The sequence below is a fragment of the Benincasa hispida genome, chromosome 1, assembly GCF_009727055.1.
Source record: "Benincasa hispida cultivar B227 chromosome 1, ASM972705v1, whole genome shotgun sequence".
Lineage (NCBI taxonomy): Eukaryota > Viridiplantae > Streptophyta > Magnoliopsida > Cucurbitales > Cucurbitaceae > Benincasa > Benincasa hispida.
This window is the reverse complement of record NC_052349.1, coordinates 21,047,548-21,071,597: the sequence shown is the minus strand read 5'-3', so window position 1 is coordinate 21,071,597 and position 24,050 is coordinate 21,047,548. Positions and strand designations below refer to the sequence as shown.

General features: G+C 30.2%; 1 protein-coding gene across 1 annotated transcript; it reads right to left on the bottom strand.

The window, feature by feature from the left end:
* Positions 1 to 457: 457 nt before the first annotated feature.
* On the bottom strand, positions 458 to 6,741 carry LOC120088820 (galactokinase). Its single transcript, XM_039046270.1, has 13 exons — positions 6,249 to 6,741; positions 5,944 to 6,128; positions 5,509 to 5,555; positions 5,077 to 5,171; positions 4,800 to 4,882; positions 3,888 to 3,956; positions 3,117 to 3,302; positions 2,804 to 2,938; positions 2,212 to 2,346; positions 1,837 to 1,907; positions 1,388 to 1,465; positions 967 to 1,108; positions 458 to 871 (listed from the first exon to the last, which is right to left on the bottom strand). Exons 1-13 carry the CDS (start codon positions 6,409 to 6,411, stop codon positions 761 to 763), a joined length of 1,500 nt encoding a protein of 499 aa, XP_038902198.1. The 5' UTR covers positions 6,412 to 6,741; the 3' UTR covers positions 458 to 760.
* Positions 6,742 to 24,050: the final 17,309 nt, after the last annotated feature.

Here is a 24,050-nt window from a genome sequence, read left to right as displayed (position 1 = left end):
CCCTTCCATAGGTCAAATTTATGTCATATATATATAAGGTTTTAAACCTTTTCAAAATGATTTAATTGATACCAAAAAATCATTTATGATATTAGTCCAAAAATTTACGAGCTAGTTGATCATTAATAAATTTGAGAAAAATATTAAGAGATAAATAAAAAATTAATCACAAATTCAGGATAGCACTAAGCCACAATATCAAAGGAGAGAGGTTGGAAGACACATTTTCAATGCAGCCACATTGTGGCAGCTTCATAATAACCATTGATGTAGATTCAAAAACAAAAACACAGATGCTCCTCTCTGATAACCACATGGCACATGATATAAATTCGAGCAAAAGAAATAAACTATTGATCTCATATTGTGAATAATTTTTCCAATGGGAAGGGAATTTAAAATGTAAAAGAGAGTAAAAATGATGGTAGTACAAGAATGATACATAAACATTGAGAACTAAGAATTCAACTATTGGTCGTTTCATTCCGCAATAAGCTCAATAACGATAAAAGAAACATTAAGCTAAAAATTCAATTATTGGTCGTTTCATTCCCACAATAAGGCTCATTTTACCAGGTTACACATTCCTTTATTTATAGGCAAAGAATAGGAGAACCAGTTCTGAGCTGAAATGATTGTGTATGGAATGTCCACATAATTCTAAAACCAGAAGTTGGAAAATTAATCTAATACTTATTACCTCCTGGGGTTCGGGTAGGGAAGAAACCCTCCAAACAAAACCTCCCAAGGAATTTGATTATTAAAACTGAAAGATAGCAGCTCCGCTCGATGGCTTGGAAGCAAAGACGTAGAGTCCGAGGTCATTCTTGTCGATGACCCCTCGTTCGATCCTTGATTTGTAGAAGTTTTCCTGGTGTGAATCAAATGGGCAGAAGTTTTAAATTAATTTCCAGCTTTGAATCAGGAAGAAAGAAAGACATTGTCACTTTCCAGATTTTTACTAACCTTCAGACTATGAATGAACTGGGGAACAATGGCCTCTTTCACGAGAGCAACTGCACAGCCTCCCCATCCTGCTCCAGTTAGCCTGGCTCCGAGAGCGCTGTTGTCCCGGCAAATCTTTACAAGTTCCTCCAACTCAGGACAGCTGGGAAAACAAATAAGAAGATGGTAGTCAAGCTATCAAACAATGTTAAGCAACACTAAGCAGCACGGATAGTCATGATTTAAGTTTTGAAGAAAAGATGCACTTGGTAATGGAAGGTATAAATATATATATAAACCAAATTATTTGTGTTCTTGTCAATCAAGTTTTGCAATTTGTATCAGATGATAGAAGATGTTGAATGAAGCTGCTCTTGAAAAGCTCATAAATTGAATAAAGTCCTAATTGCTCGAATCTATTAAAGTGTGAAATGGTCTGTACCTGCATTCATAAAGAACGCTACAGCTGTAGTGGCTATCATTCATAAGATCACCGAGTTTCTTAAGCTTGTCTTCCTCACTGCCAAAAGAAAACACCTCAACATTAAATGAGAAAAAAAGAACGATTTTCCTCTACCTTTCTGGATGTACGATGCTAATCTATAACTGAAACTTCTGTAAATTAACTTTGGTGAAAATCAAGGATGATACATCTAAAATCCATCACCATGTTGACGATCCCATATTGGAAAAATCAAAGAACCTCACAGGCTCACTCTTTATAAGATAAATGGGATACTCCTCCTATCATTGTCAATTGGTTTTAAGATAGAACCTCATGTTATCTAATAATAACTCAGGTTACTTTTTCTTGAAAAAATTAAAAAAAGAAAATCATGTAAAGGTAATGAGAACATTAAAAGGCTGTAGGATAATTCTACAAACCATCACCTTAAACTTGATGAAACTGCATCCTTGAAAGCATACACCCGCCTGGCTTCAGAGTACACGTGGGACGCTCGCTGAAAACAACCACCAATTACATTATAGAGAGAGAGAAACAGAGAAAGTTAAGACAGGGGACCATAGAGATCAATATGCATGCCTACACTGACTAGAGAGAGAGAGAGTTAAAAAGATGGGACCGTTGAGATCAGTAAGCATGCCAACGCTAGCTAGGAGATAAAAAATAGAGATCAATATACATGCCCACCCTAGCTTGAAACGAAAGGGTAGATTTAGGACCAGAAGTAATGTTAGAGGAACACGCAAGTAGCACAGATTAAAGAGAAATGAGACATGGTAGGAACCCCAAATATAATATACCTGATGCAACTTGAAATGCTTGGCAGCTTTTAAAACGTCCAATGAAGTTGGAGAGTTGTCTAAAACGGATGGCAGATTGTCCACAGTGATTTGTTCAATTTCTTCGGCTGTATAGGGTTCCTCCTTCAACAGTTCCTTTAGCAGAGAGACAGCGCAATAAGAAAATGCCAATAACTTGATAAAAGTACGAAAGAATGTTCATAAGCCCATAACACCATCCCCCCGGGAATAGGAATGGATACCTCATTCCCATGCTGGGATGGCACCCGATGCCTATGGGCATTCACAAAACCCCATCTCTTCATGGGTATCCTATACCCCCAAAATGGGAGATTTTGTGACATCTTATCCCATGGTCGTGAAATAAGACACGATAAGGAGCATGCTAAAAAAAATCCCAAAAGGAATAAGAAACCTCAGAAGGGAAATATCCAGGCATGATAAGAGCATGCACAATAATATTATAAACAACCTTAACATCACCAGCATGTAACTATAATCTCCACTACAACAACAAATATTTGTGTTTTTCCCCGTTTTAGCAAGACCTGATAACCTTTGTTGTTGCGAAAAATAAATCAACAGAAAATACCTTGACTGCAAGCACAGGATCTGAAGAGTTACGCTCCTTAGCAAATGAAAGACACAGCCCTTCCACATCAGATAAAGTCTTCACGTTCTTTGTTGCTTCTTCTGGTTTCATCCCAAGCTTAATGCCTAGAACAATCTGAAGAAGGAAAAGGGATATAATGAATCAATTCCTTAGAAGTTGGAAACTAAAGATTAGATTTATTGATCACATTGTAAAGAACCAAAAAATTATACAACTCAAATAAAAAGGAAGCTAGTGTCCTACATTAACAATAGTTGAAAATACATCATGTTCAGAAGAAAGTAAAACTTACAGCAGCAAGTCGGCATTCAACAACTCTGTTGTTATAATTTGTGGCAGCAGTGACTGCTTTCTGTGATTCAGCTAGAGAATGGGCTATAACAAAAGTCCCACCAGGAGGAAGTTGCACATCAGTAGCACGAATAGGGTTGAAGTCAATCAGCTCTGCAAACCCAGATTTGGCCATGACAGAGATTGCCTGCCAGGATAATAGGGCAATGTTTACTCATTGGAAAACATTTGAAGCTTGAAAGATAATTCTCATATTGACCATTACATAGAATTGAAATGTAGCCATAAATCACTATTTAAATAATTGAACAAAATAGATTTGTTCACACCTCTAGTAATTATATTAAGTGATTTTAGTCAGAATCTATCTTTAGCCCTTGCAATGAAATAACATAAAACAAAACCCACCAGTACCATAAGCCGTTTAATGGGGAAAACGTTGGGCCCTTCGGTTTGTATAATTGTTCCCAAGGACTATGATTAGGTGGCTAGTAACATTAAGGTTATTATATAACTATTAAGAAACACAAGATTTTCAAAAGAAGAACAACTTCAATTATTCTCCTTAAAAAAATTATTCACGAATGACAAGAGTATAATTAAAGAAAATAAAGAAAAGAAGTTTTTAGATAAGAGTTGGCCAAACATGTTCCCTCTCTCTTTCTAGAAAATTCAATAGATAATAGTGTTTAAGAATAATATTTACACAACCCCTTTATTGTTCTGTTTCTCCATGTTAAGTCTATTGATTGCAAAGTAAAAATTATTTTACCTGATCCATTCCACCAGATTGTGTACCAATGTGTCGTTCACAATCACAGGTAAGTTGGGCTATCTCTTTCTGCAACCACAAGGGAAATTTTGTTAGATTGCTTAGATTAAGCTAACTAAAAAAATCAAATAATCGAGCTTCATTATTTGATGTGGCAACAACCAACTTCACCAAACCAAATGAAATTGAATCACACTAGTAGTAAGATGGCCAAATTCTTGTTCATTTAACCAAAAGACAGTGAACATGCAATCATGTTTAGCCTGTGGGCCCCGAAAGTCCATAGTAATGCTTACTACAGCACCTAGATTTAGTTCAATGGCCCCAACAATTCACTTTATAAGTTCATGTATAAAGCCATCAAGTCAGTCCACTGGAATTGGATCCAAATTTTGAACTAAAAACAACAGGATTGGGAATCTACCACCAGATATTGCCTCCTACTTTAAGTTCATGTACTAATATCAAATGAATTCATGTAAGGATACATCTACCACATTCAAAGTCAAAACTCTGTCCTTGCTTTAAGATAGAATAACCTGTTAGTGACCAATTACACAATGCAAGTTTATGTAGGTTCAAAGTCCAATGACTTATAACAAGCAAACAATTTACCTCCCTTGATCTGTGAACCAAATCTGAGATACTAATAACAACCAATCATTGGGGAAGATCAAGTCTCACCACAAAAAAATAATAATAATAATAATAAAACAAACAAACAAACAAACAAAAAAACAATAATTATACCAGTCGGGAAATATCAAGGCCTACCTGAAAATATGAGTTGGGATTTGCAATACCATAGAACAATTTACAAACTCAATATATGTAAATCATCAAATAACAATCCAAGCGAGCCTTAGACCCAGTAATGCATAGTAATCAGAGCATGAGGGTAAGGTGTTACACCTTGGGAAAGTTGGCACCAAGAGCAGCCATGATAGCAATGGTAGACGAGCAAACAAATGCAGCAGAGCTCGATAATCCAGATCCTGAATGAAAATAGCAATTATAGTATTACTTTATCATGTGACAAATTTTTGCTGCAACAAAATATTGAGTTATTGACTTTAGTTGTTTTTACTAAAAGTTCTAACCTCCAAAGATAAAATAGCAAGCAAACTTCTATACAGTAACTAACAGCCCATCATTGTCATTTTGCATGAAAAAGTATACAAAACAAAACCTGTAGGTACTGTTCCATCAACAAGAACGTCAAGTCCAACTGGCACGCCAACATCTTGTCCTTTTGATTTAGCAAATTCGTAATAGCCTTTGTACCTGAGAGGCGAAGAGCTTTAGATTCTGGGGTGTAGGTAATTGATTGATATTGATGTTGATTAAGAAGTTTGTACAGGAAACAAATAATGGAAAAAGAAAAAGGCAGATTACACACATCTTATGCAAAGATCATTACATTTTTAACATTATAATCTGATCATGCTAGTTTAGCTTAAAGTTCATCACTGTCTTAAAAATATTGATTAGGATAAAAATGAAATCTAAAACACAAATATCTTGCATTCATATTATCAAGAAACAAGGTGCATATATAATAACTACATACCATTAAAATAATTACGCAAATAAAATAAAAAAAGAAATAATGTCTACTTACCCGCAGAGGAAATAGTGTCCCCATTTGTGATTCTTCAAGTCAACTTCCTACAAAATGAACAAGAGCAATTATAAATACGATGTTGGGAATATCTTGTAGTTGCAACTCGCAAGAATTATCGCATTATAATTTTTATTTTTCAAATTTAGCAAGAAGCTTAGAATTGTTGAACATATTGTATAATCTAATACCAACATGATTTCAAATATAATATAAAATTAAACACCGATGGGAATCCTTAACATTTTCTAAGATACATACTCAGTTTATATTAAGTAAGTGGGGAAGGACCAATTACAATGTCGAAGCATAAAATTTTTATATGAAACTAAGCTGTATAGGTCCAAGATGGCCGAGGAAACGTAGGACGAAGAATGACTAGCAGATTAAGACGATATCGAGTGAATTTTACAAAGCAATTTGGCTCATTCATACCTGATCAGGATCAGCAGGATAAGTACATATCGAGTATTTATCATTAACATTAGCAATTTTGAGAAGATGATTCCCCTCTCCGGCGTCATGCTTCCGTATTGCCACGATCGTATCTTGCCGAATCGCCATCGGCAACACCGAGTATCCTTCATAATCAATGTGCTCTCCAATCAAGTTCACTCTCCCTACACTCGGTCGTTTCATCCAAAAACAGAAATTACAACGAGAGTATAATATCATAAATCAATCAAAACGAAGAACAAACAGAACAGAGAAACCAAGAAAGACATGAAACAGAAAAATACCTGGTGAACGAGCAAAGACATCCGGAGGATGGCCGAACACTTGGAGAAACTTGGCCTTGAGATGATCAAATCGAAGCCTAGCTTCTTCAAGCTGAGATCCATCGCCATAAACCGGGTCGAGTGAAGAGAAAACAGGGATCGGAAGGTCCTCGTGCTTCGCCATTACTCCTCTTCTTCAACTTCTTACTCCTTTTAGTACAGAAATCACACGATCACCCTCAAGAACAAGTATAGATTCAGAAGAAACGGCAGAGTAAGATCGGTTTACAATCCAAATTTAACAACAAATGAAGATTGAAACTGGAACAAAAGCTTTTCCGATCTCGAATCCTGGCTAAATTTTCGGCTAACCCTTAAACAAATCGACAACAAAGAGAGAGTTTATAACATTAGATTATTCTTATTATTCATATTATTTTTTGAAGTGAGAGTTAGGTGAGAACGAAATATTCAGTAAATATTCATAGCGAAAGCCTAAGATTAAGCCTCAGTGTGATTTTATTTTGTTTCGAATGTTAGATCGTTGTTAGTTTAAAAGTTTTTTTTTTCTTTTTTTTTTTTCCTGATTTGATTGACACGAAGCACGAGAGGTGCACGTGCATATGAGGACAAAAATGCCACGTCAGCTGAGAGAAAAAGTATCACTCTAGCCTTGTATACGGTAGATTCCACTCTATTTTAGCTCCGCCAAATTACAAGAACGACTCTTAAAAATAGGATTCTAATAAGATTTTAGTTACAATTTTACCCCAAAACTTTTAATCATACAAATTTGGCCCCTAAATTTATATGAATAGTAAAAATAGATCCTCAAACTTAAAATAATTATAGAATTCGAATCCATAAATAATCAAAATTGAACTTCAAATTTATATATATATTATAATTTATACAATTATGTATATTTGAATGTCCAATTTGATCTAATTTTAGTACTTATATAAATTTGAGAACTTAATTTTTAAAATTAAAAATTTAAAAGTATAATTCCAACTATGATTGTACTTTAGGAATGGTTTCGGCAATTTATCCTCTATCTTATTTTAGTGGTTTGATGTTAATGTACTTACTCTCCATAAATCTCAAATTTACCGTTTAATATATTTTTATAATTTATAAAGTGAATGCTAATAAAGATTAACACAAGCATTAGAGTGGTTTCAAAATTGTTAAAATACTTTCGTGATGTCCAAAATCACTTTGAAATAAGTTTTAATCACTACAAATTTATTGTATATTTAATTTTACACTTTTATATGTAATTTTTATATCATCAAATTTACTTTTCATTTAAAAATATATTTTAAAATGATTTTAAAATATCAAAAGTGATTTTAATCATTCACTATCACTAAATATGTCATCTATTATAAAAAAAAATCAACTATTAACTAACTACATAGGATTTATTGAGAGTTTATTCATAGATTTTTTTTTTTTTTGACTATTTAACATATACTTACTAGAAGATAATGAAACTAAAATTACAGAGACTTCAATGATGCTTTAACATCTTTTTTTTTTTAAAAAAAAATGATTTAGACAAAAGCACCTCAACTTTGGATATGTTTCATGCTTCTACCTTGAAAAAAAATCAACTTTTACCTTTTATTTTTTTCAATAAGAAACAAAAAAAAATCAACTTTTACTTTTAAAACTTAAAATATCTTCCAAAAAGCAAGAAACTGACTAAAAAAATTAGATGGTATAAGTAACATCGTTTTCAACACTATTTCGGTAAATTGGTGTTATGTAAAATTTGATTACTAATTTTAACAAATATTTTTTAAAATAAAATAAATAATAANCACAATTTATAGGTGATAGATCAGCGATAAAATGATAGTAGTTTAAATAGATAATAATATTTTACTATATTTATAAATATTTTGGTTCATTTTACTATATTTAAAAACAATCCTAAATAATATCATGATCTCTTCTAATTTTTCATCTTAATTGTCATATCAATCTTTATTATTGTTTTAACAAAATATGTCTAATTTTTTAGAGTAATTTCACTCCTTAAATGTATTTTTGTGCAATAAATTTTAAAATTCAAAGATAAAAACAAAACTTTTCAAAAGAGATATAATTGAGTTGATTTAACCTTTTTTTAAAAAAAAAAATTGTTTTTATTTATTTATTTATTTTGTGTGTGACAGGGAAATGAGGAATCGAATTTTTATTATTGTAAAAGCCTGTTCGCTTGGTTCCAAAAGTGTCTACGTAAAAGGCAAATTGGCAAAAGAATCCAATTTTCTTTTTTTATTTTTCCCTTTGACATTTAACACTTTTTTTTAAATGCCCAACCTTTTCAAAAAATGTCAATAATATTTTAACTTGGATTTTTCTTTTTTTAATTTATGTAAATGGCCCCAAATTTGAGTGGGCCTTCTATTTTGACCCAAATTTGTAAATAGAAGAAAAAAAAAATGCAATTTTCATTCACCATTCAAATTCACACACAATTTTTGTAAAAACAATGTAAATTTTTTTTATAAAGTCACTAATTTCAGTATATCAAAATTTGTCCAAATTTAAATTCAATTAATCACGAATTAATCATTAAACGACTTTGTTAAAAACGAATTATAATAAAATTTGGCTATATTATTGTATTTCTTTAAAATTTATCATACATATGTTTTATAATACAATGAAAACATATATGAATACACTTCTTAGCAAATTTCAAACAACATTTATCACATGATGAAGTTTCAATTTAAGATTACAATATTTATCTAAACCTAAGTTTAAGATTTTATTTAATAGAAGCTAAAAAAATTAAAGGTAAAAAATGGTACAACTCAACAAAATTTAAAGATAAGAATTGTTTTTTCTAAGAAAAAAATCAAAAGCGTGAGTGCTGATTTCATCAGGGAATAAAAATAGTAATTTTTTTAATCTATTGACAGATCAGAGATTTGAACACAAACATTTTTGTCGTTAATATATACTGAATATCAATTTAGTTCTTTGACATGTAAAAATAGTAATTTTAAGAATGGATTAATGTGTAATTTAATTGTTGTTTCTTCTCTTCAAATTTATTAAATCAAATTTATTTTAGTATAGGATATGTTTATTCAAAAATTCAATTTAAAATTCTGTTAAAAACTTAATTCGTTTTTGTATATGTATAATGTAAAATATTATGAATTATAGAATTCATCCCAAAATAGTTGGCATGCTTACTTAAAATAATAATAATAATAATCAATTCAAAGGCTTGATCCTCTATTCGCCATTATTGCATTAAAAATATATATATATAACTGAACTAAATATTTATTTACTACTTCTAGTTTAGGATTATATTCTATTAATATTTGAAAATAGTTTTAAAAATTGAGATTCAATTTCTGTTAATTTGATTGGTAATAGTTTTAAATTTTCTTGAAATGGATATCCAAATCTAGATCTTTTAGAATATATGTGTCATTTTTAATTACAATTATTTTTCCTTTCACATATTTCTTCAAAATATATTTTCTTTCACTACTTCTCTCCATTTATTTCTTTATTATTTTATTTAAAAAAATATGATAAGGAGATTATGTAATGATTCATTAATAAGTAACTATTCAATTAATTATATTTATAATTACATATTTTTGTCAAAATATTTATACATAATTCTACGAACATAAAATTATTTTTACTTAATTTATATATAAATAATTATATTAACTGTTGATGTTAATCAAATTTACACTAAATGGATGTCTCTTATACCTTATCTGATACTTTATATAATCTAATACTAAGTTACTGAGAATTTGTTCAACACTAAAGTAATTAAATTAAGCTTATAATATAGTATTATATAAATTAAATAAGAATATTGTTTGAAATTGTGTATGGCTATAATACATTGTTCTCATACACCAATATTGCAAAACAAAGATAATTACTCAAAATAAGTTTAGGTATCATTTTAAAAGTTATTCTCAAAGCATCTAGATGTCATTACCATTTAGATACAAACTAAGAGGCCTAAAAGTTTCAATCGTGACTCTTCCACTTTCTTTCTCTCATATATTGTATTTTTCATATCATTTTGCAACCTAACAAATCAATCAATTCACACAATATTACACAAAAGGTATCAATTTAAAAGTAATTTTGGGTTACTTATACCATATTTTCAATCCATTTTCATGTTTTCTTTAAGTTGATTTTTTTAATGTTATCTAAATATATATGATGTGGATGCGATATGAATGGAAACCATGATTTCTATTCTTGATTATTGTTAACCTTATCTTGTTTCCCCCTTTATGCTTTAATCTTTGGCTATTTTATAGCAAAAGGGGAGAGAAGTTGGCAAAAATGACAAAAACATCTTAGAGGATAGAGAAGAAAGACCGTTGGTAAGTTGAATTTTAGCATCTTGATTATTCGTCACAATAGATAATTAAAATATTAATAAGATTTTAAGCTTTAATTTTTTAATGTCTAAGTTAATTGGAAAATTACTCTTCAAAACCCAAATTACAAAAGACTCAAACATAATTGAAGGTTATACAAAAGATTCTTAACTCTCCATAATCAATAATCAAGAACTTCATACAGCAAAATAGAAAAAAGTTTCCATAATTGGAATATACCAAAAGGAAATATTAAAATTTTTTATCAAATAAGAAAAATTGACTTTCTTCAAGATTATAGAATCAAGGCCATAGAACAATTAGTCTTAATTAATAAACTCTTAGAAACTTTTCGTTTATTCTCAAGACAATCAATTGTTCGACACCAAGAAAAATATAAATTTCTTCATATAGGGTTAGTTTAAATTGCCATAAAACCTCTTTATAGGATAGAATTAGATACTCAAATTCTATTACTATTACGTGATAAAGGACATAGAAACTTTTCAAATTCAGTCCTCTCTATAGTTGAATCAAATCTAGAAAGAGGATCAGTCTACTTCAATTGTTATCCAAACTTTTCAGTTTCGTTATGTGATCCAAATATACTTCAATCTCCAGTGCTTGATATTAAAATTCTAAATATGAATTGGGAACCACAAACTGAATCCATTGTAGGAATACTTTAATTTGAATACATTACAAATTAATGCATACAAACTTATCCCCTAAAGCTCTTAGGGCTTCTCCTAAGGATCAAACCCTTTTGGAAGTTAATACTAAATACTCAAATAGTTTTACTCCAAAAATGTTATCTTGGAATCAAATTACTCATAGACACAAATGGAATTTAGAAGATTCGTAGAAATACAGTTTCAATCTTCAAGAATGGAACTTCTTAGACTTTCTACTACGTATGAACCTCCTCAACCAACTACTTCTATAAACCTTCAAGGAGTCCGGTTTGATAATACAATACCATAACCTTTTCATACAAAAGATAAGGATCCAACTTTGTCCCCAACTCATTCTGATATGCAAAATATTAATCAACTAAATGTTATTTCCAAACTTTTTATAATTAACAAAATATAACTAGATAAATAATTTTGGTTTGACAAAAATAAACTCTTAAAAAATATATTTTTTGAATCCTTTAATAAAACTGAACAAAGTACGATTCGTGATGAATATTACAAAACAATAGAAAAACTCAAAATAAATATATATTTCTTCCATTGGATGAAATATATGACTTATTATCCAAACATTACATCTCCTTCATATCAAACTATTAAAACAAATACCTCTTCTCCCACATGGGAGACTACAAATCCTAAAAGATACATAACCTCTACATATCCTCCTTTAGAAGAAATTAAGTTTCAAAATAACAATGATTAAGAAGGGATAGCTTCTCCTTTCAAAATGATTGACATACCTGAAAGCGAAAAAAAAAGTACAAACATTAAAAGATCTTAAAAATATACAATTACAGAATAATTATTCCAATAAAATTTTACATACAATATCCAACAACGTGGAAAAAATAGAATCTAAACTTGAATCCCAACATTATCCTATAAAATCACAACCTCAACCAATTGATAAGACAAAACCTTTATTTAGACCTTTTGAAATTTCGGATAAAAATTTAAAATTAATTAATTTTTCAAAGAATCTAATAATATTTTAGACAAAATTAACCTTCAATTACAAAACTTAAACCTATATTCATAAAAAAAAACATTAAATACATAATACCATAAATGAAACTCCTGGTGAAAATCATTTTGACATACATGAATTAGAAGAGAATTTTGATAATGACCTAGAAGAATAATTTCAAAATCTTACTCTTCAAAAGATAACAAATCTTAGATACCTAAAATTAAGAAATTATTATTCTAGACCATCTCTCCCTAACATGCAATATGAAGAAAGGCATCAATTAACCTAGGCTCAATATACAGGAAATGACATATATGAATGAAAATAGATGGCATGACTAAATATAAAATTCTAAATTTAATGCATGAGATGACCTTAGGCGAGATACACTAAAATACAGACCACCAAATTGCTCAAATGCTAATTTCCGGATTCACTGAAAATTTAAAAAGATGGAAGGATAATTGTATATCTTTAAGTGACAAAAGAAGAATATTAACTGCCATTAAAGTTGAACAAAGTGGCTCAGGAATAAATCAAACACAAGATGTTGTTGCAACTTTGATTTACACCATTACAAAAAAAAAAAAAAAAAAAAAAAAAAAAAAAAAAAAAAAAAACTTTATAGGAGAACCTATTCAATTCCAAGAACGAAGTTCTTAAATACTTTCCAACTTTACTTGTCCAAAACTTCAAGATTTCATATGGTATAAAGATGTTTTCTTAAGTAAAGTTTACACTCGAACAAACTACAATAATCAATATCGAGAAGAAAAACAAAACAAGCAAGGTACAATTCCTTTTGATAAACTAACCTACAGTACCCTTTCACCTCCTAGGATTATCGAAATTATTTGCTGAAAAGGTATGCCAAACAATAAGACAAACTTATCAAGGTACAATCCCTTTTGATAAGCTAACCTATTGTGAACTAATTAACTTTATTGACAATAAAGGAAGACCTTAAATTAAAGGCAAACATGAAAAATGAACTTCATAAGCAAAGCCAGTAACTTAGATTTTTTGTTATGAGAAAATAAAGCAAAATTATAAATCAAACAAGAAGATTTAAAAACTATAAAACTACTAAGAAAAGAAAAGAAATTACTTGTTACAAATATAGGCAAAAAGGACACATAGCTCCCAATGTCACATGAAAGGGAAAAAGGGAAAATTTATAACTTAGAAATAGAAGAAGGCTTCAAAATTCAATTATTAAATTTATTAACATCTTCAAACGCTTCCTCTTCGTCAAACAACACTGAAGAATCCTTTTATAACCAAAATTTTTAAATTTTTACTGATAATTTCGATTATGAAATATCATTATCCTATAGTGTTAATCAAATAGAAACATGTACATGTAACACAACTATAAATTTTATCTCAACAGACCAAGAAATTCTTTTTGAACCATTAGTCAAATTGAAGATTCAGAAATTAAAAAATAATATTTTGAAAAACTTAAAAGACCTTATTATAGAAGAACCTAAACAAAAAAGTTTCCAACATCACAATCTTAAAGTTACATTTTCTTAGCTTCGAACATAAAACAAAACCAGTAATTATTAGTTCCTAAAAACATTGAAATTAATAACAAAACCAATGAAATTTTCCATGAGTCTTTTATCAATCTTATCAATAAAGTGCAATTACAAAAATGGTACTCTATTATTTGTCATAAATGAGGAATGTCATTTAACTTCTAAGGTTTGAATTGACTGAGGAGATAATCAAAACTGTATACGAGAAGATTTAATACATACCATGGTCAAAGATCAAAATTTCGCTACAAACTCTCAAATGCACGTATTTGCAATCAAGGATACGTATTTGCAATCAAGGATACGTATTTGCAATCAAGGATACGTATTTGCAATCAAGGATATTGTTTTAAAAATACCTTTATATGCACGTATTTGCAATCAAGGATATTGTTTTAAAAATACCTTTATATTAGTCATGGAGAAATATTCATATCCCAACTTTATCCTCGGTAAATGAGAAAGGAATAATCTCAAAGAATTTTAGATCAAAATATTACCTTTAAATTTGTAAATCTCATATCTACTAAAACAATACATCCTATTTAAAATTCCTCAATATTTAAAACTGTTAATTCTATTAAAAGAAAGATACAACAAATGGTTGTCTTATTGAAAGGTTGCCATCCTTGACTTATACCTCACTTCTATAGCTTCTTCATCCTCGACCTCGACCTTCATTTCCATTTTGATCATCAATGGTCACTTTGAGAGTTTGCTCCTCAACTTTGTTTCTGCGAAACTTTTGCTCATGTACAATGAGATAACTTTGTAGTTCATCAATTGAAAGTGTATCAATATTTTTAGATTCTTCAATTGAGACTACCACATAATTGAATTTCTCAATTAAAGTTCTAAGATTTTTTTCAATAACCATGATGTCATTTACCTGTCTCCATTGGACCTCATTTTGTTTGCAACACTCATAACACGAGCAAAATATTTTGTGACAGTTTCACTTGATTTCATTTCTAGAATCTCAAAATCATGTTGCAATGATTGGAGAATTGAGCGTTTAACTTTTGGATTTCCTTCATACTTTTTCTTCATGGAATCTCATATTTGTTTTGTTGTGTGTTTCTCCAAAATTTACTCAAGAGTGGTTCTATATATAGCCTGAAATAGATAATTCTTAGCTTTGAGATCCTTCGACATTGAATCTTCGTATTTCTTTTGCTGCACCTCAGACAATGTCTCTCCCTTTTCTGGTTCTTTGTAACCAATTTCAATTAGGTACCAATATCCTAACCAATTTCAATTAGGTACCAATATCCTTTAGATTTCATTAGGTTTTCCATAAGCATACTCCAACGATCATAATGGCCATCGAAAACTAGAATAGTTGGTTGCATAAAATGCTTATCCTTACTCATCCTCACTAGAAATCACTAAAAAAACTATAGTTTTGAATGCTCAGTATTTTATTGAAGAGTAGAATGATGCTTATATAGTCAATACAACGGAATCAAACTAACAAAAAAATACAAATCCACCAAAAGAAGTGGGGCAATAAATAACTAAGTTGCTAATCCAAGGAGATTTTATTCTAACAGAATAAAAACAACTTAATAACAAAATAACTTAACATGTATGTGTTATCATTTGTGTTCTAACATATTGAAATTGCTAAGTCTTTTTTTATAGTTCAATAATTGCAGCTAAGATATCAAACTATCGAACTTTCACTATCGTAATGATATATCTTGATAGGCTTGTGTTTGAAATTTAATTTTTTTTATATATATTATTTGAGAATAGAAATAATTATTTGATTCTTTTGGTTATTTATGTGCACAATATTTATTACTGATTTATTGAAAAATCTTGATTATCATTGTGATATTATTGAATAGCATATGTTGTTGATTCGTAATGTAAAAGTAATCTAAAGAGCCTATAATACATAGACATGGTGGAATGTCTAATCTTGATAGTAATTTTGATGTGGCTCCACGTAATATGAGGCACATGTGTGGGAGTTTATGTATCATATGCCATAAACTCATATGAGATTGGATTGCATGACATTAGTGTTTTAAAATTATTGGAAAATACAAGAGAAAAAAAAAAAAAAAAAAAAATCGACCGATAATTTTTTTTTATAAAATTATTAATTTATAACTTTAAATAGTTGTCTTTAGAGAAATTTGACATTATATAAATGTTTTCAAAATATAGCCAATCAAATAAATTTATATATAAAAACACTTCTAAAAAAATGGTAACTAAACATATAAGTATTATTATTGTAAGCAAATTTTATCAAAAGTGTTTTAAATAATGATCTTTAAAATATATATATATATTTTTAATCAGACTTGTAATACTTCTTTGTAAGTGTTTGTTAAAAGAAAATATACGGGTGATTGCAAGTAAAATCTTTTAAAGATATTGTTTGAAATATATATATATATATATATATATAATATATATATATATATATATATATTTACAGACAGAAATTACTAAAGATTTATACGAGTTTTTATATTAAACTACACATATTTAGTTTTCAAACTTTAATTTTTTTTTAAATTTGAAGATTTTTAGACATAAAATTCAAATCTATATTTAATTAATAGATCAAATATTTTTTAACATTTTTAAAATTTTCAAGAATTTATTAGAATAAATTGAAAGTTCATCGACCTTTCGAACAGAAATTGAAAGTTCAAAAATCTATTAGACACTTTTGAAAAGCTAATACTAATTAGACAAAACTTCAAAAAATTTGGAGACTAAACTTATAATACAATTATTATTAAAAATAAAAATATTAAAAATCAACTCTTCATAATTCCTATCAATTTGTGGGTGTCACTTGAAGGAATGAAATTCCTTTTGCAGAAGTGTGTGAATGTCGTGCAAATGGATTTCAATTTGCAAAATATAAAATACAGAGAAAAAAAAACATACATTCAAAATGCAGAACAAGATAAACATTGTAATACCTACAAGCATGCTTCTCTAAAGATAGGGAAGAAGTATGCTTACCCTTGAAGACTCGTTATGGCTGTTTTCTCTCCAAATCACGAATAGCTTTGAACTTGGTCTCCAAATCACAAACGATGGACACCACCAAAAAATTTTCTTGCTACTCTCGGGCAAGGAATACAAATTGTGGGATTTGATTTAGTTTTAGAAGAGGAAAAAAAAAAATGTAGAGACAGATTGAGAGAGATGTAAGAGTTCTCTTTGTTTCTTCTTTGTAACTTTTTACAGAAAATCAATCACTCAACTTCTACCACCTTGAGAATTCAATGTGAAATTGAAGAATAAGGAAGTGGTTATCAACTCCCTCCTTTTAACCTAATAACTCTTGGAGGGAGTTATTTTAATTTAATTACATTAATTAACAATTAATTAATCAATAATTAAATATCCTATATTTAATTTCATTTGAATCATATTCAAATGGCATCATCTCACATATTCTATAGTCTTAAAATGAATCTCATTCATATTAACTTTAACATATAATATTTATTTGAATCATATTCATACAATCAATATTTGAATCTTATTCAAATGTATTACTCTCATATAATATATAGTATTAGTTATAAAACATATTCATAAGTAACTATATATAATGTATCAGTATACGTCATATTAATTTGAATCTCATTCAAATAAATATCCCTCTTGTTAATTATGAATCATATTCATAATTAACTATAATGTATCAATATATATTATAGTTTGTATTAATCATAGTAATATAAAGTTTCTTTTAAATAATTTGAAAATTTCAAATTATACCAAAACCATTTATTTTTTATTTTATCCTTAGTGAGTCAGTAAGGGAACCTAATGGACGTACATATTAGAAGCTCCAATAGTACAGGTATTCGAAGCTAAGTAGGTGTCGTTAGTTCTACCTCAAATAATATTTATAAAGCTCAAACATCAACCCAACCTAACTCGCAGTTAAAGTAGAAGTAAGAGGTCGATCCACAGGGCAATGTTGTTTAATCTTTTCCTTAACCAAGCTTAACTATGAAAGCTATAGAACAAGGATTTTTTTATTAAGACAAAAAACATACTAAAAATCAAAAGACAAAGGATAGTTACCAACATGATAAAATTTAGTATATAAAACTAAGAAATAAAAAGAAGAAAGAAGAAAAAGAAAAAGAGAAAATAAAGAATCTTCCATAGTCAAAAGGTGCCATTTTGTTTTTCCTTTAGTGGTCATTAAAATTATAGTGTAAACACTCTTTTTGCTTTTTCATGGATAGTTAAAGATGTTGATTTAGGCACTGAGTAAATTACCAACAATACCCTTTATCTCCTTTCAAATTATCCAATCAACCCATGAACAATCTTGCTTCTAATCCAAGTTAGATGTTCAATGCGATTCTTGTTATTGAATTCTACAAATTTAATTCACAATCAGATTAAGCTCGCAACTACCTACTTAACAAGATTAAACAAGTCTCTACAAAGACGGACAACTACCATTAACCTAGTCAAGAAAGCGTCCTAATCAATAATTAACGTAGGATAGTCCTAACCCCAATCAATCTACATACTTCTACCTCTATTGGGTTCGATAACGACCATATAGAAGAGAAAACACGTGCATTAAGTTCTAGGATTCAATTACGCCGATTAATTGTTAAGATAGCTTACTCAATTAACCAAATTTTCTTCAAATCTAGTCATTAGTGCATCTTAGGATAGTCGTTAAACACACAATTACTATTGCCTCTTGTAGATCTTGATTGGACATTCTATCGAACACATTAAAAGCAACGCATTCATTCGTGTGTGTGACAAAAACCAAGCATCTAGGCTAAACATCTTCAAGATATAGATCATTCAATAAGCTTCAAGAATTAAAAATAGATTCAGGAATGCTCAAATCAGATTACTAATGATAAAGACCAGAAGAAAACTCAAAAGAATTTGCAAGAACTCTTAAAATAGAAACAAGATTCAATACTTCACAAATCCATAGACAAATTTATGAAGAATTACAAGTTATTGATTACAATAAAAAAAGAAATCAAAATCTAACCTAAGTAGGAAACAAAATTACCATAGAGACTAATTGATACAGAGAGAAATTCCAATCTCCATTGAAATCTTGCTTCCTCTCTTGCAAATATGAAAGAAAAACTATTTATACTTGCAGGGTAGAATCCGACGCTGGGGTCAGCATTGCAACGCTAAATCCCAAAAACCCAAGAAGCGTTGCGCTTGAGACATGAAACTGAAGGTTGACGCTACATTACGCGAGGCGCGCACGCAGGATGAATCGTGTCAAAATTTGAAGCATTGCAACTCTACCCTATTTTGCAGCAAAAGTGAACGTTCTGCCTTTAAGCATCGTTCGACGCTTCTCCTAGGGTCGTGACGCTGAAACTCAATGACATTTTGGTAATTTTCTGACTCTCTTCAAATTTTTTTATTTTCCTGGTCATTTTTTTAAAAATCTTTTTGGTCTAATTTTCTCGTAATGACTCCTAAACGCCTTTAGGATTGTTTTACCTACAAAATTAGCATTAAAAGAAAATAATATTTTGGAAAAATTAACATAGAAAATATACGTTCTTTAAAAACCTAACAAAATACCCCCAACTTAACCCTTGGTCATCTTGAGCAAATCTAAACTAGAAATATGCATACATTCAAGCAAAAACATGAATATCAATTGTGCATTCGTTCAAAGAAGTCATTAAGAAATATTAATATATTCATGTGATTTACTCAAAACTTGATTCATATATCTCTTTTCAACAATCAAGCAAGCAAATGATACAAATGGGCATTTAAACCTTTAAAATTTTTCTAGTGAAGAATTGAAGCCTATTTTTGAAAAGAAAACGTCTTTTTCTTGTAAAGCCATAAAACAAAAAACTACTCAGATTTAGTTTATTTAAAGTCTAAAACTAGTAGAAAGGCTATATCCAACTTTCAATTCCTCTTCGCTCTACACTGGCTCGATTATCGGTCTATGATATATCTAACTTGCATTGAAGAGAGGTAATTCTAATACAATGGTGCATTTTTTAAACTCTCACACACAAAATGTAATTGACATTTCTTTTACTTAGAGGGATAGCTTTCACACTCGCACTGTCAGGAACCTATCACTCTTTTCTCGTGGGCCTTAACAGAAATACGATGAAGGTAACTCTTTTCACCTCTACCCATGCACACACACCTGTCTCTTATACACATCTAGATGTGTATAAGAGACAGGGGTACAGGGAATGCATTCCCCATCCCCGCCCCGATTAGCTTTTACATATTTATTTAATATAGTTATTTAATGTTATGTTATTATTATTATATAAATATTACATTTAATTTTCAAATTTGATTATTTATTGGGAAAGATAATGAATATTTTAAATTTAATGTTTAATCTAGATTATATATGTGAATAATTTGATTTATATTTATTTCTTTCTACTAAAAAAATTAATTAGCTTTTTTAGGCCAAAATTTTAGTAATTTATCTTTAAATTCAAATTGTCATATAAAACTAACCATAATAAATAATTTAGTGATAAATTTAATTATTTAATTAAAATTTGCTCACATTAGTGATTTAAATTAATTGGCTTTTTACAAAAAAAAAATGTAACAGGAAAAAATTTCCCGTGAGGAACCTGATCCCTGTGAATTTCCTGTGGGGAATCCCCGCCCCGATTCCCGTGGGGAATTTCACGGAGATGAGGAATGAAATGGGAAGTGGGGACGGGGATGGGGAATGACATCTCCAGCCCTGCCCCACCCCGTGGATATCTCTACACACACGTTAGTAAAGGTTATATTAATTTTGCAAATTTGCTTTATTTTTTTTTTTGTGCTAACAATTTAAATAAGCCATTTTTATTCTTCTATGTCTAGACTTGCCTCTAAAACAAGATGGTTGTTCTTAGACCAAAGTTTGTCCTATCGAGGTAACAAATAAAATTAGGTGGATATGACGTTTCTAAGAGTTTGAGATTCTAAATAAATCTAAAAACTAAGTATTCAATTTTTTTATGAAGTTAAAAGGAAAAGAAAGATTCTTTTGAAAAATGAGTTTCAAAATTTTGTAAGAAAAGATTTTAAGAAGTTTAAAATTTTATTTGTATCTTTGCTTGAGAGAATGTGTCATAAAAGTTCATTGATAAGAATCAAAAGATTGAGAAAAATAAATGATCATGACAAACAAAGTGAATTCTATTTTTGAACGAATGAACATACTTAGACATGAATCATGCATTAAAGGCAAAAATGAGCCATTAAAAGGAAAAATGCCAAGATAATGGTATTATGTTTCTTAAGAGAACAAAAAAGAATGCCATAGAAATGTAATAGAACCTAATCAGGATATATTCAATCAAGATCATAAAATCCACATAACCCAAGCTCAAGTGCTCAAGGGTTTCAGACATGCAAAGATAATAAAGCAAATTTTTGTAAGGCTCATTTTTACAACCCTTAAAAAAAATGTTAAGAACATGCAATGTACCCCGATCCTCAACTTAAAAACTAAACATTGTCCTCAATGTTTATAAAACTAAGATATGAGCTTAAAGACAAAAAGAAAAGGGAATAGAAAACTCCCCTGATTTCGCGCAATGGGCGGTGGTAGAAAGTTTCTTGTTCGTTCTTTGTTGTTCTTTTGATGTTCTTTTCCTGCATCAAATTTGTCTTTTTCTTTTTCTTTTTTTTTTTCCATTTTTTTTGTTTCTACAAAAAAGAGAAAAGAAAAGAAAAAGAAAGAAAAATAAAAGCTACAAGAAAAGAAGAAAGTTAGTCTAAAATTTACTAAACCTAGAAATCTAAAAAAAAAAAACGAATAAAAGTTGTCTTATTTTTTACGCCTAGCTACCTCCAGAAAGGGCAAATTTTTAATGTCGATTGCTTGATGTGACCCATCTTTTATGATTTTCAAGGCACATAAAAATTTCCATGCTTCTCCGATCCTCTCTTAGATGAATCTATATAGCTGGGAAGGGCTATAAGAGAACTCACCCTTTTACAAGAACCAGACAGGTCGACTATATAGTCGACAAGGTATTCTTAAAGGATCGCTCTCATAGGCAGAAGTTCACAACTCATTCTGGATTAAGGTCCAGTCACCTATGGTCATCCTGGTGAAATGTAGGTCTCTTCTAGCAACGACGTTATGAAGAGAGACATAACATTTCATGGTCCGATCTTTATACAAACTCTCATACCCCCGCTCACATGTTCATATGATCAAGATCAGATCATTTGTAGTACTTTATAACAATTGTAACAACTACAAAGTGGGTCGTATCAGTAGTGTTACCAGGATAAGACACCCAACCTTATCCATATACTACAGACTATTTTGGTTATCACTTAAACATGATCCACTTGTATGTCTCCACATACATGTTTAACTTACATAAGATAACCTTAGATCTTAGGTTAATGGATTATTGCACAAGTAATATAAAATCAATCAACTATTGATTCAACTAACATAAAACTACGAGGCTTTAGGATATATACTCCAAAAAATACATCTTCAATGCTCGTATGAAAAAGGGGGCCTCTGTTTGTGAATATTTTCTGAACATTATGGTCCACTTTAACGTGGCAGAGATGAATGTCTGTCATTGATGAAACCAGTCAGGTTGGCTTCATCCTAGAAACTTTATCTGAAAGTTTCCTGCAGTTCCGTAGCAATGCTGTTATGAACAGAATTGACTACAACCCCATTGTAATTCTACGGAGGTTCGACATCTGGAACTAAGTTTGCACCTTCTTCTTCTGGCACCAGAAAATGGAAGAAGAAGAAGGGAAGGTAGGGGAAGGCTATCCCCATTGTTGACCAAAAGGGCAAGAAAGCGAAGGAAGCAAAAGGAATCTGTTTCCGTTACAACCAAGAGGGACATTGGAAGAGAAACTGTCTCAAATACTTGGTAGAAAAGAAGAAGACCAAACAAGGTAAATATGATTTACTCGTGTTGGAAACCTGTTTAGTAGAATGATGATTCAACCTGGATAATTGATTCAGACGCTACTAACCATGTTTGTTCTTCATTTCAAGGAGTTAGTTCCTGTCGGCAGTTGGAGATTGGTGAGATGACGATGCGTGTTGGAACTGGACACATCATCTCGGCTAAGGTAGTGTGAGGGCTTCGACTTTGTTTACAGAAATCATTTATTTTATTAGAAAATGTATATGTTGTTCCTGATTTAAAAAGAAACTTGATTTCTATAAAGTGCTTGTTAGAACAATATTATTCCTTAAATTTCAATGTGAATAAAGTGTTTATTTACAAGAATGGTGTACAAATTTGTTATGAAAATTTTGAAGATAACCTTTATATGGTAAGGCGTTACCATCAAATGCCCTCCTAAATACTAAACTGTTTAAAATTGCAATAACTCAAAAGAAAAGACAAAAATATTTTTCTAAGGAAAATGCCCAACTTTGGCACCTAAAGTTAGGTCACATAAATCTCAATAGGACTGAGAGATTGGTTAAGAATGTACTTTAAGTGAGTTAGAAGAAAATTCTCTACCTGATATGAGTCATACCTTGAAGGAAAAATGACTAAAAAACCTATTACTAGAAAAGGCCATATAGCCAAATAACCCTTGAAACTTGTACATTTGGACCTTTGTGATCCTATGAATGTTAAGGCAAGAGGAGAGTTTGAATATTTCATCATCTTCACTAATGATTATTCCAGGTATGGGTAGTTTACTTAATGCAACATAAGTTTGAAGCCTTTGAAGTGTTCAAGGAGTACAAGGCTGAAGTCGAGAATAAATTAGGTAAAATAATTTAAACACCTCAATTTGATCGAGGTGGAGTGTATATGGATTTGAAATTCCAAGACTATTTGATAAAACATGAAATTGTATCCCCACTCCCAGTGCTTGGTACACCTCAGCAGAATGTGTATCAAAAAGGAGAAATCGAACCTTATTGTACATTGTCGGCCTATGATGAGTTATGCTCACTTACTTGATTCGTTTTGGGGTTATGCAATATGGATTGTAACCTATATTTTGAATTGTGTTCCATTCAAGAGTGTTTTTGAAACACCTTTGGAGCGCCATTTCAGAATCTGTGGTTGCCCAGTGTCACAATCGATCTTTCGGAAGCTTCTCTTAGCGATTGTGCGGCACTTGTTCCCGCTCACGAACAAGTCAGCCAACTCGAATACGGACTGCCAATGGCACACCGAGTTAGTCTTATCCCCATATAGTGCATTCTGAAC

Bases quoted from the DNA above. Each gene is read 5' to 3' on its own strand.
- LOC120088820 (XM_039046270.1), bottom strand. From the start codon at position 6,411: ATGGCGAAGCACGAGGACCTTCCGATCCCTGTTTTCTCTTCACTCGAC. The intron at 2,939-3,116 runs GTAAGTTTTACT...TTCCTTCTTCAG, and splicing joins TTGAATGCCGACTTGCTGCT to ATTGTTCTAGGCATTAAGCT. The intron at 1,466-1,836 runs GTGATGGTTTGT...TTCTTTTGGCAG, and splicing joins GCAGTTTCATCAAGTTTAAG to TGAGGAAGACAAGCTTAAGA.